A 21,659-nucleotide genomic window follows, 5' to 3' on the forward strand; every position below is an offset into this window, starting at 1 on the left:
AGCCCTAGAGAATTGTTAGGGAAGGCGGGCAAGTGTGCGCTGGGGAGGCTGAGGAATGAAAACTGGGCAGGAGGCTGAGTGACAGGGGACGTGACAGGGGACCTCCCCAGGCCCCAGGGCTGGGACGGTCTCCTACTGGGCAGAAGGAAAGAAAAAGTACAAATGAGAAGGAAGCCTGGAAATGAGGGAATTTGCCTTCTGAAAGACTCTCTCCCTGGCAACAAAACTCAGTGGAAAAAGCTTCTGACATGCCCCAAAAGATGCTCCCAAGGGCTCCTAAAACCTCTATGACTAAGCTCCATGAATATCAATTAAGCAGCATTAATTACATACCATCAGTTCCAGTGAGACCCTCAAAGAGGGGGCAGACTTGAAACTTCTTTGGGGACTAAATTAGGTGACTCCCTGGGACTCTGCTACACATGACAGCTAGGATGTATGGGGCAGGTAGGCAGCAGTGTTGCCAAACTGCCCTCAGAGGGAAGCCCAGAGCAGGGCTGAGGTTGAGAACCCAGGTTGGGCAAGCAAGGTCTTCTTGCCCCATATCCAACTATGGGGCCAGGAGGGGACAGCCTCTGTCAAGACATGGGTGCCCAGCCTGTAGGGGGCTCTTGGGGCTGGCAGTTGGGCCTGGGCTGATTTGGAGGCTGGAGAGTCTCGGGCTGCTGCCTGCTGCCCGCCCCAGCTCCAGTCTTCATCCTGCAGGAGATTGCTTCCCTTTGAACAGCATCACTATCGTTCCCTCACCCTGTGGCTTCCAGTGGGGTTTGGCCAGTGGGAGGCACTGGTAGATGGGAGACGGGAAGAGACAGAGGTTGGCGTATTTCTTCCCACTCCTGCCCAGCCTCAGCTCCATGGTTCTGGGAGGGGCTGCTTCCCTCCAGGACCACAGACCCCACCAGACAGGCCTTCCACCTCCCACTCAGAGAGCAGCACTGCCTTCTCCCATCGCCATGGCAAGCCTGGGTGGTCACAGCTCCCTGCTGTTGCAAGTCCCCAGGTGATGCTCTATCCCTTGTGGATTTCCCCAAGCTCATCCATACCTTTGAGAGAAATCTCTTCATTAAAATCTCTCCAGTTAAACCCTCTGAGTTTCTCTTTCCTGCTGAGACCCTCACTGATAAAATTTATCTCTCACAAATGTATTTACACACGTACAATTTCCAACTCAATTGAACATAAACCAAGACAGCCCCTGCCTCCACCCTATTCTGCTCAGACTCCACTGTGTAACATTCATGTCACCAAGAAAGTGCATGACTCCCGATCATGCAGCCAAGACACCAATGTCCTGTGCCAGCCCTTTGGGATGCAGGATCTCAGCACTGCTGTCCCACTTAAGGGCCTCCGAGGGGGCTCTCAGCGGCCATGGCCCCCCAACGCCAGCCTCCTCCACATTGTAGAAAGTGGCCATCCTGGCCCCATCCACATAGGTGCCAGAGTGAGGGCTGGGGGATGGACAATTCCTAAATCAGAGTCAGGATTTGAGGCTCCTAACCTGGGCTTTATGTGGGTTTGTGACATCCTGAAATTGAATGCAAATGTCTGTCTGTACACGCCTGCATTTTCTGGGGAGAACAGCCAAGGTTTATATCAGTTTCTCAGAGAGAGGCATGTCTTCAAAAAGCTTTAAGAATCACTGGTCCTAGCTTTGAAGACAGGTCTTAGGGTTTCCCACATAAAGCAGTAAAGTGAAGTCGTTAATAGTGCAGGGTCTGCAGCCAGGCCTCTGGGTTCAAATTTTGGCTCTGCTACTCCCTGGTTACGTGACCTTGGGCAAATACCTTTACTTCTCTGTGCCTCAGTTTCCTCTTCTGTAAAATGGGAATGGCAATTTATCTACATGTTATAGGATTGTTGGAGGCCTAAATGATTTGATTTACATAATATACTTAGAAGAGAGCCTGGGACATAAAAAGTGCTCTGTATATAAGTGATCCCACACTCTGGTTCTTTCTACATCCCTAACTCTGGTTCAGCCACCCAGGAAGTGTGTTCATCTCCCAAGCCTTTAAACTCAGCTTTATCTCTAAGATGCTCCCAGTCTTACCACTAACATTTCCTATTCAGCTCCCACTCCTTCCTGCTCACCTTCCACACTTGAGAGGGTTTCTGTCCTCCATCTAAAAGGGGTCTCCCGAAAGCCCCAACTCTCAGTGGTTGCTCTCTAGATATCTTCTGTATGCAGGGTGAGACTGGAGGCAAATGCGGGGCTGGCCCTTTGCTCGAACAAACCATCTTCTCCATCAGGATCCAGGCCCTACCCTCCCTACGGGCTCCCCACAACACCAGGGTCCTCAGTACCTGAGGCCTCAGTTACAAAAAAGGCAGCAGAAAACCTAAGGTTTTCTTAGAGACCTGGGGCCTAGAGAAGAAACTCACTGTGGCCCCCAGCAGGGAAGGAAAGGAAAGGCAGGAGGAGCCCTCGGGCATGGAAGCCACATAGTGAAAGTAAGGGAGAGAGGTTGCCCGCTCAGCCTCTGATCATGGACTAGGATGTTCAGAGAAAGGCAGCCCAGGAAGAGGTGCCCTCTCTGTTGCTTCCAGATTTCTTTTCTTTTTCTTTTTTTTTCTTTTTTTGAGATGGAGTTTTGCTCTTGTTGCCCAGGCTGGAGTGCAGTGGCGCAATCTTGGCTCACTGCAACCTCCGCCTCCCGTGTTCAAGCGAGTCTCCTGCCTCAGCCTCCCCAGTAGCTGGGATTACAGGTGCCCGCCACCACGCCAGGCTAATTTTTGTATTTTTAGTAGAGGCGGGGTTTCACCATGTTGACCAGGCTGGTCTCAAACTCCTGACCTCAGGTGATCCACACCCCCTCTCCAGCCTCCCGAAGTGCTAGGATTACAGGCGTGAGCCACTGCGCCCAGCCTGCTTCCAGATTTCTAAAATCTGGGCCCCTTCTTCCTCCTCATCACCCACCAGCTGGGAGGCAGCAACAGACAGCACAAGGACATCTCCTGGCACGTGAGTCAACTCCCCACAAATGCCCATGGCTGCAGGACACTGGGGCCCAGGGCCAGGGAGGGCCCAGGACCCTCCCAGGCCTGGCTTCTGTTGCTTATGATCTGCCTGAGACACCCCCTGAGAGGGTGTACCTCCCTGTTGCTAAAACAGAGTAAATCATTCTTTCCTCCAGTGGGAGGACGGAAGGGACATGCAGGGAGTGTCTGTTACAGAGCTGGTCTCCAATACTGATAGTAACCCTCACAGAGCCCTGCTGCGTGCCGGGAACTAAGTGTTATCCATATGGTCATTCATTTAAGCTTCATAACAACCTTCCGAGGCAGAACTATTATTATCCCCACTTTACAGATAAGTAAATTAAGATAAGGCTCAGAGAGATTGAGAGACTTGCCCAAGGTCACACAGCTAGCAGGTGATAGGAACAGGATTCAAACCCAGTCTGGCTGGCTCCAAATCAATACAGAGTTGATATAGTCACTAATCAGTAAGAGGCTTATGCTGTGAATGGAGGCTGGGACTAGGTCTGACAGTTTTCATCCCTGTAGTTTCTCTACTCCCTAGTGCAGTCTCTGAACTTCTGGGATTACTGTGCCTGCTCCCTTGTTAACACTCCCTGTGGGTCTGGGTGGACCCATAGATCAGGTCATAATGTGAGTGTCCCTGACCTAACACCCTGCCCAACCTCTATCACTTTCTCTGCAGCCCCTACACCGGCGGGGAGGGGGGGGGTAGAGACAGAGAGAGAGAGGAGAGAGAGAGTCCTCAACCCTCCTGTGATTTCCTTTTAAAAATGTTAACAAGTTGGGCCAGCACTTTGGGAGGCAGGAGGATCGCTTGAACCTAGAAGTTCGAGACCAACCTGGGCAACATATTGAGACCCCATGTCCACAAAAAATAAGAAAATTAGCCAGGCACGGAAGCACACATCTGTAGTCCCAGCTACTTGGGAGGCTGAGGCAGAAGGGTCAATTGAGCCCAGGAGATTGAGGCTGCAGCGAGCCGTGACTGTGCCACTGCACTCCAGCCTGGGCGACAGAGCAAGACCCTGTCTCAAAAACAAACAAACAAACAAACAACAACAACAAAAAGCCCAAACAACAACAAAAAGCCCAAACAACAACCAAAAAAAAAACCCAAAGTGACCTAGGACCTGATCTTAGAGCTGGAGGGAACCAAATCCTCTCAATTAACACATGAGAAGAGAAAGGCAGAGAAGGTGGGAGGGGTCACGGTCACGCAGCTCATTAGGAAACGGATGCTGACGGGTACCCCAGCCAGTGGGGCTCCCTGCGCTGAGTGGAGCCCTGGTTCACCCAGAAGCCTGTGGACATCTCTGCTCAGGTTTCTTTCTTCCACCCGATCCTCCTCTTCCTCCTTCTGCTTGGTATCCTGACTTCTCAACTTCAAAGCACTTCCACACATCCACGATCTCATTTAACCCCTCCAATGACCCCGTGGTGATGAAATTATTATCCCCATTTTACCGATGAAGGAACGGAGCTCTTGGAGGCCAGAGAAGCCCTCCCAGAGGCAATCCATGGTGGGCAAGGAAGGGTCGGGACTCCCAGGAGTGAGAAAGGCAGAGCATTCCTCCTGCTCACCACAGCCCCTACCTCAGGCATGCGTGGGTGGCTCTCTGCAAGCCTGAACAATCTTCACGGCCCTGGATTTAGGCAGCTCTTGCCTTTTTACAAATTACAGCTGGACTGAGCTTCGGAGCCATCCCCCAGCTGCAAAGCCCCCAGGGGCTGTGCTGGTGGGATAGAAGGCTGGAGCTGATAGACTGCTCTCTACCTCACAAGCTGCTCACCCTTCCCCAGCTGTAGCTCCCCTAATACTTTTCATATATTATTGATGGCTCCTTGATTGGGGATTCTAAAAGCCTCGCTGCAGAGCCCAGCCCTGGCCCCTCATGAATCATGTTCACCAGGATTAAAATTAGAGGCCAGAAATCTACCTGACTCAAACAGAAACGGAAAAAGGGAATGTGCTTTCCAAGGCTGGCCCTGGGAACAAGAGCCAGGTGGGAGCGCCCAGTGGCTGGGAAGAGTGGCCTGAGATCTGGGGACAGGAAAGGAGGGCCCGGGGAGGCGGAGAAGCACGGAGGATCTGGCCATGCCAGGCCTGCCACCATCTTGGGTCTGGAAAGTTCTCTCTGGTTCTGTCACTGAAGGAGTCCAGAATTCTGCGGCCACCCTTCCTTGTTGCAGTGAGGAAAACCAGGCCCAGAGAGAGATGTGGCTTGCCTAAAATCACAGGGAGCGAGCCATGGCCTTGCCACCTTTCGTTTCTTAGGCCTGGTGACCTCCCAAATGGCTGCCTGTTTTGTTAAGGCTTCCAGGTAAGGCAGGGCAGAGGTGGAGACAGGGGCCCTGAGTTAAGGGAGCCCAGGCTTTAAAGCCCTCCCTGTTCTCAGACCTGGTCATCGAAGCGTCCCTATCTCACCCAGGGACCAGGGTCAGGCTGTGAAACTTTACCAAGCTTAGAATGAAAGACTTCCTGCCAAAAAGCTTAGTTCCTAATTAGCCACTGTTTCAGATAATCTGTTCAATCATCCCAGCTCCTGGGGGAATGACCCTTTACCAATGAGCCCGGCTGCCAAGCTGCCAACAAAACACTCTCCACCCCTAGCCTTCCAGCCCCGGGTCTGACTGTAGAGGGTGGGGGGCCTGAGCAGTCCCCACCCTAAAGGAAGCCAAGCATCATGGAGGGGGCCCTGGGACTTGTCCCCCAGCTCACCCCAAAACATTGATAGCTCCTGCCAAATGGCATCACGATGTCTGAAATGATACTGTCAATGGTTCCTTCCTCCAGATAAAGCATTGGTTTCTTACTTAGGGCTTCTTACAAGAAGAGCCATTATTGAGCTTTTTCTGCAGGCCAGGCACTTTACACGAATTAGCTTATTTACTCCTCACAGCAGGCTTGTGAGCCTAAGCGCTTGGCCAAGATCCCCCAGCTGGGCAGGTGGTGGGCCCATTTTTAAACTTGACTTTGCAGTGCACACTTTCAACAGCTCAGCCACAACTGTAAAGTGCACCTGGACACTAACACTGAAAAGCAAATAGATCCATCAGCCACCAGGGGACCTGGCCTAGAACTCAGGGTTTATTAGAAAAGCCAACTCCTTTCTTCAAATGAAATCTCGGGCTCATGTCTAATGTATTACACAGAAATAATGAACACCTTTGCTTGAAGGAGGAAAGGGAGGCAGGGGCTACACACACATTCACGGTGGGTCCTGGAGCTGCCACCCTCAAATCCTGAGGATAGAAAAGCACACTTTGGGCTGGGTGCAGTGGCTCATGCCTGTAATCCCAGCACTTTGGGAGGCCAAGGCGGGCGGATCTCCTGAGCTCAGGAATTCGAGACCAGCCTGGCCAACATGGTGAAACCCCGTCTCTACTAATAATACAAAAATTAGCTGGGGGGTGGTGGCGTATGCCTGTAATCCTAGTTACTCGGGAGGCTGAGGCAGGAGAATTGCTTGGACCCAGGAGGTGGAGGTTACAGTGAGCCGAGATTGTGTCACCGCACTCCAGCCTGGGCGACAGAGTGAGACTCCATCTCAAAAACAAACAAACAAACAAGAAAAGCCCACTTTGAAAGTCAGTGGCCTGGGCAGAGGAGAAGACCAGGGACCCCGACTCGGAAAACCACATTCACATCCCGGCTCTGCCACTTTCTAGCTGAGTTGCTGGGCAAAGCCAGGAAACCTCTGAGCTCTGCTCCCTCATCTGGGTGTGGTGAGGGCCAAGGGAGATAACGGGGTGCTGCTGATGTGGAGACTGTACAGGGTAGAAGGCATATCAGTCACCCTCTCATTTAAGGAGGGGCAGGAAAGGGATAGAGCCTCTTTACAGCTTGCCTGATGGTACTGTTTAATACTAATAAGAATATTTACGAGTCCTGAGCACAGGCAGGCACCGCTAAGTGATTCTGCCGTGTGGTCCCTACCACAGTCCACTAAGCAGGCATTGGGAACCCATTTTATTGATGAAAAAAACTAAGGCTCAGAGAGAGGTTAAGGAAAGTGGCAAAGTCAGGATTCAAAGGAACATCCCAGACAGCACCTCACTGTGCCAAAGCAGGTTTTAAAGCCCTAACCCTAAGACTGTGAGTAGGTGGCCATAGACCCATCTAGTCCCTAAAGTAAAGCTCTGGTCCTGGACTGCCTAACCCTGATTACGGGGAGTCAGAGCCCTGAAAATTCAGCTGCTTGACAAGAGCAAAGCCACTAAAGGCTTTTCAAGTGACCTAAGGCTCAGGAGGGACCTCTCTTTGCAGAGGCAGACTTCTCTGCAAAAAGGAGAGAGTCCAGAAAGCCAACCCCAAGCTTGCCTTGGAGTCTACCTCTTAGAGAGGCCTGCCTTCCGCTTTGTGCCTTAGCAATGCTGATGGTCCACTCATTCCTTTATATAGATAATGGTCTATGCGGAATGACCAAGGCCAGGTCACCAGGGATCCTAAATTGGGCTCAAGGCCAGGCAGGCAGAGGGTTATTTCTTTTCAGATTTAAACTCTTGGCATTGAACGAACTGGATCCCCAGTGTCCTTGCCCACCACAGTCTTATTCCAAAACCTCCACAAGACTGCAAATTATCTTCCTCCTTCTGCCCTTTCCCCTGCAGTTCACTCTGCACACAGTAGCCAGGGCTGTCTTTCTGAAACATAAACCAGGCTGCATCACTCCCCTGCTTAAAACCCTTAAATAGGCCAGGTGTGGTGGCTCATGCCCGTAATCCCAGCATTTTGGGAGGCTGAGTAGGGAGGATCACCTGAGGTCAGGAGTTCAAGACCAGCCTGCTCAACATGGTGAAACTCTGCCTCTACTAAAAATACAAAAATTAGCTGGGCATGGTGGCACATGCCTGTAGTCCCAGCTACTTGGGAGGCTGAGGCAGGAGAATCGCTTGAACCCGGGAGGCAGAGGTTTCAGTGAGCTGAGATCGAGCCATTGCACTCCAGCCTGGGCAATGGAGCAAGACTCCATTTCAAACAAAACAAAATAAAACCCTCAAGTAGCTCAGCATCACACTTAGATCATTAGTATCGGAACTCTTTATATGGCCTCTGAAGCCCTACAGGATCTGAACCTGATGACCTCTGTGACCGTATCGTCCACTGTCTTAATTGTTCACACCATTCAAACTACACCAGCCTTCTTTTTGTCCTTGAAATGCAGTAAGCTTGTTCCCACCTCAGGGCCTTTGCACTTGCTGTTCCCTCCACCTGCAACACCCTGCCCCCCAGAATGATGGGGGGCACCACTCAGGACTCAGCTCCAGTGCCACCAAGCTTGGCTTAGTTCACAGGATCTCCAAGGGTGGCCTTTCCCACTGTGATGGAGCGCCCAGGTCAATGGTAGGTTGCGGTTAATATTTCCAGGCGTTTTCACAAGCATTACCTTAGTTAGTCTACCCACAAAGGTCTCTTAGCCCCTTTTTATAGATTAGTAAGCTGAGACTTGAGAAGATAAATAACTCACCTAGGTCACACAGTTAGTAAATATCAGAGCTGGTATGAAAACCCAGGGTTTTGGACATCAAGTTCAGGCTTCATCCGACAAATGCATTTGACTGTTATTCATGATGTCTTTAGGGACCAGTTGGGAAAACATAGCACATAGGTGGCTGAACGGCCTACCCCAAAGGCCAATTTAAAAACTGAGGTCAATCTGGGAAAAGATCTCTAGTGGAGGAACACAGTACTCCATCGCATTCAATTTCTTGTCACCTGTGTGGGTGAGGACTACAGCTGACCCAGGACCAAGAGGCATAACCAAGATGCTGAATGCACGATCGTAATTCAACATGGTCTCCATAAACTGTAACAACGGACTGAATCCAACAAACGACACATGATGCCGATAAATGTGAAATCACAGATTTAGGTTCAAAAACTCATTGCCAACTCTGAGGTAGGGAAATTGACAAAGCTATTTGGACAGCAACTCATGGAGAAAGACACAGAAGTCCCCAAACTCAGTACGAATTAAGTCAAAAACCCCTGCCAAAAGATCAGTGGCATACTAGATAGTGTCACTAGATGTGTAATCCTCAGAAGCAGACACATAGAATGCAGAGGCCAGCAGGGAGGAGCGTGATGATCTAGGGCAAGCCCCTGTGTGGAGGGAGCCAGCCCATGATGCTCTGGGCTGCAGAAGGGGATGGCGGGGACACATCCTGTCCAGGAGGGTGCTCAGGTTGGTAAAGTGACAGGAAACAGTGATGTAAAAAGCCTCAGTTTCTTCCTCTGTCAAATGGGGCCAATAATAATAATACCTCCTTCATAGGATTGTTGTGAGGATTCATTGGGTTAATGCAGGTAAAGTACTTCGAACAGTGTCTATGGCTGGGCGCGGTGGCTCACGCCTGTAATCCCAGCACTTTGGAAGGCCGAGGCAGGTGGATCACTGGAGGTCAGGAGTTCAAGACCAGCCTGAAACCAACTCCATCTCTACTAAAAATAGAAAATTAGTCGGGCGTAGTGACGCATGCCTGTAATCCCAGCTACTCAGGAGGCTGAGGCAGGAGAATCACTTGAACCCGGGAGGTGGAGTTTGCAGTGAGCAGTGATCGTGCCATTGTACTCCAGCCTGGGCAACATAGCAAGACTCTGTCTCAAAAAAAAAAAGAACAGAACAGTGTCTGGCACATTGCTGTCATGTGTTTGCCATTATCATTACTGTTGTTGGTATCATCTCCCTGGGTTGAAAGTGAGCTCCTCTGGTTGTAGGCAGTGTCTGGTCCCCCTTTGCACCCCCAGCATTCATCTTCCAGCACATAGTAGGTGCCTGCTATAGTCTGAATGTTTGTGTCCCTCCAAAATTCATGTTGAAATTCTTATCTCATTGTGATGGTATTCAGAGGTAAGGCTTTGGGGAGGTGATTAGGTCAGGAGGGCAGAGCCCTCATGAATGGGCTTAGAGTGTGTTCATCCCTCCCACAATGTGAGGACACAGCAAGATGGAACTGGCCCGCACCAGACATTGAATTTGCTGGTGCCTTCATATTGGACTTCCTGGCCTCCAGAACTGTGTAAATAAACTTCTGTTGGTTATAAACTACCCAGTTTATGGTATTTTTGTTATAGCAACCTGAACAGACTAAGACAGTGCCCAACACATGCTCACAGAGGTTATGTGAAGACACATGTCAAGTTGCCCCGAGGAAGATCATTCAGAATATTTAGAGATGAACCATCAATCTCAGCTGCTGGTGAAAAGTTTAACAGGCTAATTCTGCTCAAAAAAGAGACTGAGCGTTTTGGCAGGGACATGTGGGTGTGGTGGCTGGGGCCACATGACTGCAGTGGTATGGGGTGACCTGCTGGACACCCTAAGATTCTGTGATTCCCATTTCTTTTCCAAGAGGCCCTCAGCCAAGACAGCTGCCTGGTGAGGGAGGGGCAGGGATGTCTATACCCACTTTTCAAATGGGGAACCTAGAGGGGTTCCCTATCATGTCCCTCTTCCCAGTGAGAGCATTTCTGGGACTCTTCCCACCTGGCCATCCTGCCTTAGTTAGTCTTTCTCTTAGCCCCATTTTATAGATTAGTAAGCTGAGACTTGAGAAGATAAATAACTCACCTAGGTCACCCAGTTAGTAAATATCAGAGCTGGCCTGAAAACCCAGGGTTTTGGACATCAAGTTCAGGCCTCATCTGACAAAGGCATTTGACTGGCCATGCAGAAGGCCCTGGCAGGACTTGATGCAAACCATGCTTGATTTTCTGGGCTAAAATTACATCTTGAGTCAATTTTCATGAAATGTGGTGACAGATTTAGGTGCTGGGAAGATGGAGCTTTCGCAGAAGGCATAAAAATGACCCAAATGGTTAAAACCAGCTGAAAGCCGGCAGCCAGGGGCCACGAGAGCAGATTTCATCCCTCCCGGGATTGGCTCATCTGCATCCTCATGCAAACCCCACGTACAGAGAAAGTGCTGTGCCTGCACTTGATTTCCCCTGATCACAGGATTATTATTTCTCGGCCAAGATTCTAGTAGCAGAGAGGTGATTTGTTCCTGAAGGCCAATGAACTAGACGGAGGAGTGGCGGGAACTGGTTCCTGTTTACTTGCAAGGGCAGTCTTCCATCCCAGAGGCAGTTCCGTAGAGACAATCTGGATTTTTCTTTCATTCTCCATTCCTGATACTTTCCTCTGTGGGTCACCCAGAGAATCAAGCAAGGAATTACAGCCCCTCTCCCATCCCCAGTATGTTTGTTTGTTTGCTTTCGAGACAGGGTCTCATTCTGTTGCCCAGGCTGGAGAGCAGTGGCACAATCTAGGATCACTGCAACCTCTGTCTCCTGGGTTCAAGCGATTCTCCTGCCTCAGCCTCCCAAGTAGCTGGGACCACAGGTGTGTGTCATCATGCCTGTCTAATTTTTAGATTTTCAGTAGGGACGGGGTCTTGCCATGTTGGCTAGGCTATCCCCAGTATGTTTAGATGTATCTTCCTTTCTCCAGAAATAGCTGTGTGAAGGCCGGGTGCAGTGGCTCACGCCTATAATCCCAGCACTTTGGGAGGCTGAGGTGGATGGATCATCTGACGTCAGGAGTTCAAGACCAGCCCGGCCAACATGGTGAAACCCTGTCTCTACTAAAAATACAAAATTAGCTGGGCGTGGTGGTGCATGCCTGTAATCCCAGCTACTCTGGAGGCTGAGACTGGAATATCATTTGAATCTGAGAGGCAGAGGTTGTAGTGAGCCGAGATCATGCCATTGCACTCCAGCCTGGGCAAAAAGAGTGAAACTCCACTCAAAAATAAATGAATAAATAAAGCTGTGTGAAACAGCACGTGCCCTAGGGGTGGCCCACGTGGCTGAGCTCTGCCATCTTCACTCCTGGAGTCTGGGCACGGGTCCTGCTCACCTCTCATAAATGAGGTCAGCCTCCTTGATCTCTGAGGACCCTTCTGCTCTGACATTCTCACTCTACAACTCCAGCTGTCCTCAGCCTGACGTCCATGAACTCCCTGTACTGACTCTTCCTGTATCTTGCCAGCCTCACATCCTGAACACCAGCCATGCTCCTCTGTCTGTGCTGGATGGCCCCCGTTGGCCCCTTTGCTTCTACTCCCAGCCTTTCCCCACACTGCTCTGTGCCCAGGAAGACTGACCCAAGTTGACTGCCCCAATGATCTGCTGGCCCTAGGTCTCCTAGTGAGGTTCCACCAATGGGAGGCACCAGCAGGAGATAGGAGGGTGGTAAGAGAGTGAGGTTGCCTGAGTTGACTCTGTCTCTCCAGTGGGGCTCCTGGTCCTGTTTGGAAGTCCCTTGGGGTTCCAGAAACCAGGACTCCCCTTCCTCCCCAGGCCTGGAGTAGTAATGGCTCCCTCCTATTGCTACCCTTGAGACTCACCATCTTTCATTGATTTCCTTGAACCCCATCCACCCCTTTATGACATCCCTCAACAGTTCAGGATGCTACTGGGCCCCGGGTTATGTCTTCGCACGTCACTGAAACCTGAAACCCAGCTCAACTCAGCTCCTCCACAGACTGGGGCCAGTCCTGCCCCGGTCTGTAGGATGAGGAGGTTGAGCCAGATGATCCTGAAAGTTCCTTCCAACCCATATCTCCTCTGTTCCACATCATGCACCCCAGGCAAATGGCTTGTGTTTGGGCTCAAATTCCATTTAAAAAAATCCAAATGACCTGTCAGAATGCCTTAGTTGAATGTGGCCTTCCGGCTGCGACTTTCCCTCCCCTGAACTCCCATTTTCTTCCATCCATACTTCCCTTCTCATCGTTTCCTGTTAGGATTGTTCATCCACATGCATCTCCCCTCCCAGGCTGCAAATCTAGTTCCAGTTCACACATTTGGTGATGCTCTGTTCTTTTGACCCATCTCCCTATCTTCCCCAGGGCCTGGCACTTCATAAATGCTTCCTGTTGCAAATATTAACTGAGATGGGAAGAGCCACCAGGAAGGCCCCACACACTTTGGATGATGCTATATAATGAATATTTACTAAGCACTGACCATGCACCAAGGCACTTTACTTCCGTCATCTCGTTTCACCCTCATCACAGGCCTATAAGGTAGGAGTTACCCTCAGACGCCAGATGTGGAAACTGAGGTGCAGAGAGGTTAAGTAACTTGCTCTAGGTCCCACCTCCAGAAACGGCTGGAGCTAGGAGCAAGCACAGGTATGTATTCCACACCAAGGCCACCTGTCTTCCCTCTACTCTACCCTGCGGTGGGTGTAGTAACAAGATGTGACTTGGACAATCAGAAACCCTCAACCAAATGAAGACAACTCTCAATTACAGAACGCAATTAATGGCTCACCAAAGAGTGCCCTTCTGAAGAGCCCTTCCAGACTTTCCTTCATGAATCACGAAGACATGGACACATTCCTGGTTTTTATGAAGCACAGCCAAAAGGCCTCAAAAGTAATTAGTTCACTTAAGCAGGCTAAATGTTTCCCTAGCAATCTGGTTTATGCTTTAATGGGCATAGACTCTTGGACAGGGTGGAATAGTAAACTTTAGCCCAGCCCCTGTAGAAATATTTCCCACAATTTTTTGGTTTTTGTTTTTGTTTTTTCTGAGACAGGGTCTCGCTCTGTCAACCAGGCTGGAGTGCAGTGGCGCAATCTCAGCTCACTGCAACCTCCACCTCCTGGGTTCAAGCGATTCTCCTGCCTCAGCCTCCCAAGTAGCTGGAACTACAAGCATGGGCCACACCCAGCTAATTTTTGTGTTTTTAGTAGAGATGGGGTTTCTCCATGTTGTCCAGGCTAGTCTCGAACTCGTGACCTCAAGTGATCTGCCTGCCTCCACCTCCCATAGTGCTGGGATTACAGGCGTGAGCCACTGCGCCCGGCCACCACACGTTTTCTTTCTTTCTTTTTTTTATTTGTTTTACAGATGAACTTCCCACATGTTTCATGAATAAAATTCACCCCCTTCAACTTCTTGGTCCCACCAAGTCTGGGGATTGGGGGCAGAGGGAGACAGTTCCGGCCAGTCCACCAACGAAGAAGCGAAATTCATTAATAAAACCTGGGTTACTGATGGGTCACTCAGACTTGATTTCAGACTTTATTAAGTCTTTATTAAGTCTGGGAAGGCCTCCTCACCCTCAGGCTCTTGGCGTCGGTCATTTTGTGCACTGTCCCCCTCCCTTCCCCTTTCCTTGGACCCTGGGGACAAGCCTGCATCCTTCTGTTCTTCACAGCTGCCTCCTATCCCTCTCTTAGTGGAGACCCCAGGCGAAGTCTCTATCAGGAGTCCACCAGCCTCCCTCCCAGGAGTCAGTGGAGATGGGCATGGGATGAGGCTGCCAAGGCCCATAGGGCCACAGCTTTGAGCAAATCCCCTCTCCCCACATTCTGGTGTCTCTTCTGATCACCTGGAGCAAGCGCAATCTCCAGCCAGCTCAGGCAGCCATGAAGGCCCCTGCAAGCCAGCTTCAGCTCTGCCGCTCAGCAAGCGCGTCCCACCTCACACCATGGAAGAAAACAACATTCCTCCCTCGGCCCCTCACCTCCTGGACTTCAACCTTGTCCTTCCTCAGCCAGACCCTCTTCTCCAAGAGACAGGAGGGATCGCTTCTTTTGTTGTTCAAACAGGAGCTAGTGGCTTCCAGGACCGCACCCCTCATCCTGACCCAGTTCCCCTTCCCCGCTTTCCTCTTTCCACCTGAAAACATTCTCCCGTGAGAGCTCAGTGAAGGAGGGAGGAGGCAGAGGTAGCAATGTGGCAACAGCCACCAAGGCCTTGTCGGCCTCTGTAGGCCCAGCTCCCTTTCCTAATTCATTCTTTTTTTTTTTTTTTTTTTTTGACGTGGAGTCTCGCTCTGTCACCCAGGCTGTACTGCAGTGGTACGATCTCGGCTCACTGCAACCTCTGCCTCCTGGGTTCAAGCAATTCTCCTGCTTCAGCCTCCCAAATAGCTGGGACTACAGGCATGCACCACCACGCCTGGCTAATTCCTAATCCATTCTTTTTTTTAAACAACCATGTATTAAGCACCTACTGTGTGCTGGACTGTTCTAGGTGCTCAGAATGTAGTAGTGAATAAAGCAGATGAAAATCTCTGCCCTCATGGAGCTGACACATGACAAACAAGGTAAATAAGTAGCCTGTCAGGGTGGCATGTGCCTGTAATCCCAGCAGTTTGGGAGGCAAAGGCAGGAGGATTGCTTGAGTCCAGAAGTTCCAGACCAGCCTGGACACATGCTGAGACCTCATATCTACAAAAGAAAAAAAAATTGTTTGTAATTAGCCAGGCATGGTGGCATGTGCCCGCAGTCTTAAATACCCGAAGCTGAGGCCAGAGGATCGTTTGAGCCCAGGAGTTTGAAGCCACAGTGAGTCATGATCACACCACTGCACTCCAGCCTAGGCAACAGAGGAAGACACTCTCTCAAGAAAAAAAAAAAAAAAAAAAGTAAACCAGGGTATGGGAGATGAGAAAAAGTGATACAGAGAAAATAAAAACCAGTTAAGGGGAATAAGAAGTGTTGGAAAGTTAAACAGGGTGGCCAGAGGAGGCCTCCACAGGGTGACATCTGAGTGAAAACCTTAGGGAAGCATGGAAGGGCCACTCAGCCTTGTGGGAAAAGACCATTCCAGGAAAAAGGAAGAGCAGGTGAAAAGGCCGTGAGGCGGGAGGGGCGTGTGACTGGAGTGGAGTGGGGAGGGGCCCAGCGTCAGGAGATTAGGTCAGCAGGGAAAGGAAGTCACAAGGTGTGGGGACTGGGAGGCCATGAAGGGACGGTGCTTTTGCACGGTGGGAGCCGCAGGAGGGCTCTGAGCAGAAAAGAGACAGAATTTGACCTGGGTTTTAACAAGATCCCTCTGGCCGCGGGGTGAGGAATAGATTGAGGGTATCTAGGGGACCCCATTCACTTCACAAATGTCCGTGCCATTCTTGGAGTGGACCCATCAAGTCAGCCCTCTCTCCCTACTCCCTGTTACAAGGGACAAAAGGCACATGGAGTGGGGGTGGGGAGGGGACTGGAAATGAGATGAGGCTGGAAAAGGGCGTCATCCTGGGTTGGGGTGGATTTTGGAAGCCAGGGTGGGTTTTGGAGCTGGGACTTGATTCAATGCAGAAGGGAGTCAACAAAGTTTTCTGAGCAGGGAAATCACCTCACTGAAGCCACGCTCACCTTAGTCAGAAGCCACGGTAAGGAAGCTTGCTGTGGATGAGGCCTGGTGCTAGAAGCTGCCCTCACGCCTCCAGCCAGCAGACAAGGTCTTAACGGGCACGGACTCCTGCGTCTCCCTGAGACTGGGGCTCCCTGAGGACAGGGCTATGTCTCCTCTCAGACTGGGGCTGCCTGAGGGCAGGAACCATCCCCTCCATCTTCAGTCTGTTCATGCAATAACAGGGACGGGACTTCATGCTTTGCACACCATTCTAGCCTTCAGTGGGGCTTAGATGCTGCAGTTAGAAACATGTCAGGGAAATTGCTCCCGAATTAGAGACAGACAGGCAGACAGACAGGAACAGGCTGGTGTTTCTGGTGTGGGAAGGAGCTGCACCTACCTCCCGCCACTGCTTGTTCTCCATCCCTTGGGTATACATGACGCACACTGCAGGGAGAGGAGAAACAATGGATTAATACCTCAGGCCAAGAGCAAGGAGGGGTCCCAGATGAAAAGGATCCTGGATATGGGCAGGCGCCTCAGCAGACCCAGCCTGGGTAGCACTGTTGGATCTGGGTACGGGTAGAGGGTGTCTCCTGGGGTGGCTGAGATCTTGGTGGAGTGAGTCTAGGAATCTGGCCCCCCAAGCCTGGACAGGGTTCTAGATGCACCAATTCAGAGGGGTTGCGTTGGAGAAGGGAGACTAGGTGTGCCTGGAAGGGGCAACTTTTAGGAGGAGAGTCAGCGTCATTGCCTTCTAGGCTACAGCAAGGGTCTGAAGTGTGAGGCAGGTAGACAGGTGGGCGTGATGGAGGACAAGCAGAGGTGTGGTGGGGGAGAGCATCAGAAATCCGCATTGCTCCTTTACAGCCCAGAGCAGTTTCGTGAGGCCTCTGATTATCATCAGCCCCACTTTACAGATGGGAAAACTGAGGCTCAGAGGAGGCCAAAGACCCATCCAGGTCACACACTTGGGTGGCACTGCTCAAGGCTAGAACCTGGACTCCAAAATCAGTGCTCATCCCACCGGGTCACAGCCAATTGGAGCTCTTAGGCGTACTGGTTTCTCTGGGACCCTGTGGCCCCAGACCTCCAACCCCTCCCAACCTGCTCTGTTGTGTTGAGGCTTCACAAGCGTGCGGGCTGGGAAGGGTCAAATCTCCGCAGTTATCTTTCTCAGACACTGTGGGAGAAACATTAAACACGCTTGACACACTTTGAACGGCTCCTGGCACATGGTTAGTGCTCAGTAAGGGCTCAAGCATTGCCGCTGTAATTAGTCATAGCGTTGTTGCTATTGTTACCGTTCTTATCGTCAGAGCAGGACTTACATGGATCGGACTTGGAAAACATGTCTTTGTCCAAGAGGTTCCTGAAGAGGGGGAGAGAGGAGGAGTTAGCACGGCCAGCTGAGAGGAGGCGACCTCAGGGGATTCGGGCTGTTACTGAGACCTGGAGGCTGGCCTCAAGCAAAACAGTTCCACAATCGTTTATTAGGCTTCATTAAAAGCCAGGCACTGGGCAGGCCCTGGAGGTTCCTCAGCCCACCTGCCTAAGGTGTGCAGAACTCCCTACCTCCCACCCCCATCATCACCACAAGCACTCCGGGTAGGTGCCCTGGCCTTGGTGCCCTGTGTCGCACAGCCACTTACCATCGGGGGATTTCCCAAACTGCCCAATGTCTTAGCCCTTTCTAGAAGCTCTCCTTTAACCACTTCTCTGCTTCTCAAAAAAATAAGATAAAGCAATCAAAACATATCCATGTACTCTCTCATTTTCGCAAGGCTCTACTTACAGCCAGTTTATTCGATGGTCTCATCTGTGCTGATGGATTAATGAATTACACCTCCCAGGGGAAGCCGACTCATTTGGACAAGGTCCTTCTGTGGTCAAGACCAGGGCTAACACATGGCCCTGATAATCAGACTGGATGGCATAGCAGCAAGATGATGGACACAACATTTGGGGACAGAACGGTCTTCCAACAGGTGCTAAGCTCCCCTTGTCCTGCCTCCATGCAATAAAGGCTCCCACTTACTGAGTCCCGGCGATGGGTCAGGCAGTGCGCTGTTTTACAAATATGAGCTCCCGATTCTCATGCGGCCCTGCAAGGTTGATCCTAGGCAGGTATTGTCCCATCTTACAGATGTGGAAGTGGAGGGGAGAGGAAGGGAGGATGGGCAGCCTACATCCTGCACATCTGATATCCCTCGTTTCACAGTGACCTGCTGCCATCGGGAAGCAACACAGCCCAGTGGAAATGCAGTCTCTGGCTGGGAAGTCATTCAACCTCTCTGAGCCTGTTTCCTCATCAGTACAACGAGACGGTAGTATCAGTCTTGAAGGCTGTTGATGCCCGTCCTGGATCCCCTCAGCCCTCACAGTTCCTGTACACACCCATGGTTTCCTCTTGTGTCTGTTTCTCTCCTGAGGGCTTTCTCAGGCAGGCTGTCTGCAAGGGCCAGAAAGTTTACGCTCCCAAAAGGCAGCACTCAACCAACAGGAAGGGGCTGGAGGACTAACTGCTCAGCTTCTTCACTCACCCCGGAGACAGCTCTGCTGTACAGTCTCTCCGAAGTCCCAGAGGGACTGAGCCCCAGGGGCCACCAGGAGACCTACCCATGAACGCATCCCACGCTGACCAGGTCTTCCTTTCCCTGCTCCCCCCGCGAGCTGCCAGGCAAGCCCTTCCTGCCTGTGCGGCTGCTCCTGCCAACACTGCCCTCAAGTCTTGGTTCTTTTCCCAACCATCTCAGCCTTGTCCCGCCTCCCTTCCAGAGGTCCCAAGGGATCTTGTCACCTTCCTTCTCTACTCCCACAACCCCCCACAGGTGCCTCTGCCCCTTGAACTGCTTTTCCAGAGAAAAGAAACAGTCAACACTGGTCTGTGTTGCTTCCTGAAAGCCAACTTCAAATATCAGAGCTAGGCTGGGCATGGCTGCTCACGCCTGTATTCCCAGCACTTTGGGAGGCTGAGGCATGTGGAGCACTTGAGGTCAGGAGTTTGAGACCAGCCTGGCCAACATGGTGAAACCCATCTCTACTAAAAATACAAAAATTAGCCCGGCATGGTGGTATGCGCCTGTAATCCCAACTACTCAGTAGCCTGAGGCAGGAGGATCACTTGAACCAGGGAGGTGGAGGTTGCAGTGAGCTGAGATCGCACCACTGCACTCCAGCCTTTTACAAAACAACAGCAGCAGCAACAACAACAAAACAAAACAAACAAATGTCAGAGCTAGATGAGGCCCTGAGGAGGATCTGTTCCTCTTTCTCCTCCATGATGGGGACATGAAAGACCAGGGAGAGGCCAAGGGCGACTGTGGCCCACAGCAAGCAGTGGTAGAGACAGAAAAGTCTAGAAGGAGGCCTTACCCTGAGTCACTGTCACCAAAGCCCTCAGCAGTGACAGCCTGTCGGGCAACTTGACCCCATAATCAACCCTACCACTCATGCCCCACGCCCTAAGGTGGGAGCCAAAGATCAACCAACAGACGGACAGATGCAACAGCAGCCTGAGGCCCACACATGGCATCCTCTGGTGCCTGGGCAAGTCCCAGATTGCATTCATGAATCCCCCTGGCTCCAGTCCCTGAGCAGATTCCCAGAGATGCCCCCAAGAGAGGAATTCCCAAACGGCTTCATGAAACCAGTCCCTGGAGAACTCTCACCCCTCCCCGACTTCAGTCTCTACAACCAGGGGCCACTCCCCAAAGGCAGCCGTCCCCAGCTGAGCCTCCCTGACCCCACAGGCAACCACCTCTCTCTTGGCCCCCACCAGCCCCTCCACCAGACCAGACCTGCTCCCAGTCAGCTGTCACTTCAGAAACCATCCGATAAACCTCCCAGCCCTCCACAGAGAGCATCAGATGAACGACATACAAGGCAGCTCTGAGAAGTAGGCAGCAGAGGCTACACGTGAGACAGCACTTCTACATACAGTCATTCACACCGAGGCGGGCTGATATCCCTGGGCCGACATTCTCATCCTGAAGTGTGTTAAGTTTGGGGGTAGGGGTGTCTATCTTGATTTAAACAAAGGACAAATGCCTTGAGACCAAAGGTGACTCTACAGTGGTAGAACCTGAGGCACAGTGAGGAGCTGAAAGTGATAAGGAGGAAGGGGACTTCTGTACTAAAGCAAGATCTTTAGGTTTATCTTTGAATTCCATGATGAAATTCAGCAATGACATAAAATCCTCCAATGTTCAAGCTGGAGAGGATCTCAGAGGTCACCTTTCCCAACTCCTTTACAAATCAGGACTGTGAGATTCGGAAGGACAACACTTGACTCCTCCAAGGTCTGGGTCTCCTCCAAGTGTGGCTCTAGAACTGGGATCTGGTCATATCCAGGCTAGGGAGAAAGAGAGTCAGGCCCTGGATATCAGCCTAGATACGTGTGTGTGTTTGTGTGTGTGCATGCGAGTGTGTTATGGGCGGTGGGAGGGGGAGATCTTATCCTCAAAGACAAGTAGATGGGGCTTTCCCTGGTCCTGCCCACTTCCCAGCTGGGCTAGAGGCACACAGCTAGACTAAGAAACAGAATCTAGCCACCTGGCTCCTTGCCTGGTGACCTCAAGACCCTCACCGAGTCCTGGGACATGGGTCACCCTGGCAACCAGCACCCCGGGATAAAGCAAACCCTCTCTCCTCCACTCTGCTGAAATTATTCTTGCCATCCTTCCAGACTATTCCTGTCCTTCCTCAGTTTTGCCTTTCCTGGACACTGATGGACAGCTACTTCCTCTCCTCTCCCCTGAGCAATCTCTGGCCTGGAGTGCGCAGCCCTCTGACTCGTAGGACCCCATTACATACTGTGTACACGATCGGTTGCAAAATCATGGGTGTATCTGTCTCTCACACTGGCTGTGCATACCTCCACGGCAGGGTTTCCCGCCCTGCCACAGGCCAGCCTAGCACCTGAGTCAGAGTAGTGGCCTGGCAAGCTGGATGGATGAAGGACGACCAAAAAGAATGGCCAGATGGGTGAGCGAAGCCTGTGTCTCCCCACCTGGGTGGCGCACGGTCAAGCTCAGGGATGGCCCCTTGCACTTCCTCTCAGCTGTGGCATGTAGTAGTTAAGTGCATGGGCTCTGCAGTCAGACAAGCTGGGTTTGCTCGCCTTGTGCTTCAGTTTCCCCATCTGTAAAGTGGGGGATGGGGCGGAGTAAAAATAGTTCAGGGCTGCTGTGGAGATTCGATATGTGGAGCACCTGGGACCTCGTCAGCCTTGTCAGACAGGTCAGCTGTCCTTGGCCTGGTGGTGAGTGGAGCCGTCACTCTCCCGGTGGATGCTCAGGCGCACTTGGTGACAAGCGCAGCACAAGCAATCTCCACCCTCACAGGTCCAAGGAAGAAGCCCACCCTCAACACACTCCCAGGGCTCCCTTCTGAGTCCCTTCCCCAGCTCAGCCTCTCTTCAGCCTCCCTTCCATTCCCCACTCTCAGCCTTGAGGATCTTCTGCCTCTTGCCTAGGTCCCTGCTCCCTACACCCCCTCTGATCCCACACCTCGTCCACACTTGCCTTCATCCATCCCTCTCCCTAACTGCCTGTCCAGACAGAACCCTCAGGGCCTGCTAAACC

At 51.6% G+C, this 21,659-nt stretch overlaps 1 protein-coding gene across 4 annotated transcripts in view; it reads right to left on the reverse strand.

Moving 5' to 3' along the window:
- The window catches only part of CPNE5 (copine 5), a 99,225-nt gene that overhangs the window by 65,524 nt on the left and 12,042 nt on the right, over positions 1-21,659 (reverse strand). For all 4 annotated transcript variants that reach the window (XM_054491653.2, XM_054491649.2, XM_054491651.2 and 1 more), the window contains exons 2-3: positions 17,406-17,446; positions 16,475-16,521 (exon numbers count right to left, since the gene is read on the reverse strand). In XM_054491653.2, coding sequence (XP_054347628.1) covers positions 16,475-16,521; positions 17,406-17,446 — 88 coding nt within the window. The remainder of the gene's footprint in view (positions 1-16,474; positions 16,522-17,405; positions 17,447-21,659) is intronic.

This window comes from Pongo pygmaeus, chromosome 5, assembly GCF_028885625.2.
Source record: "Pongo pygmaeus isolate AG05252 chromosome 5, NHGRI_mPonPyg2-v2.0_pri, whole genome shotgun sequence".
NCBI lineage: Eukaryota > Metazoa > Chordata > Mammalia > Primates > Hominidae > Pongo > Pongo pygmaeus.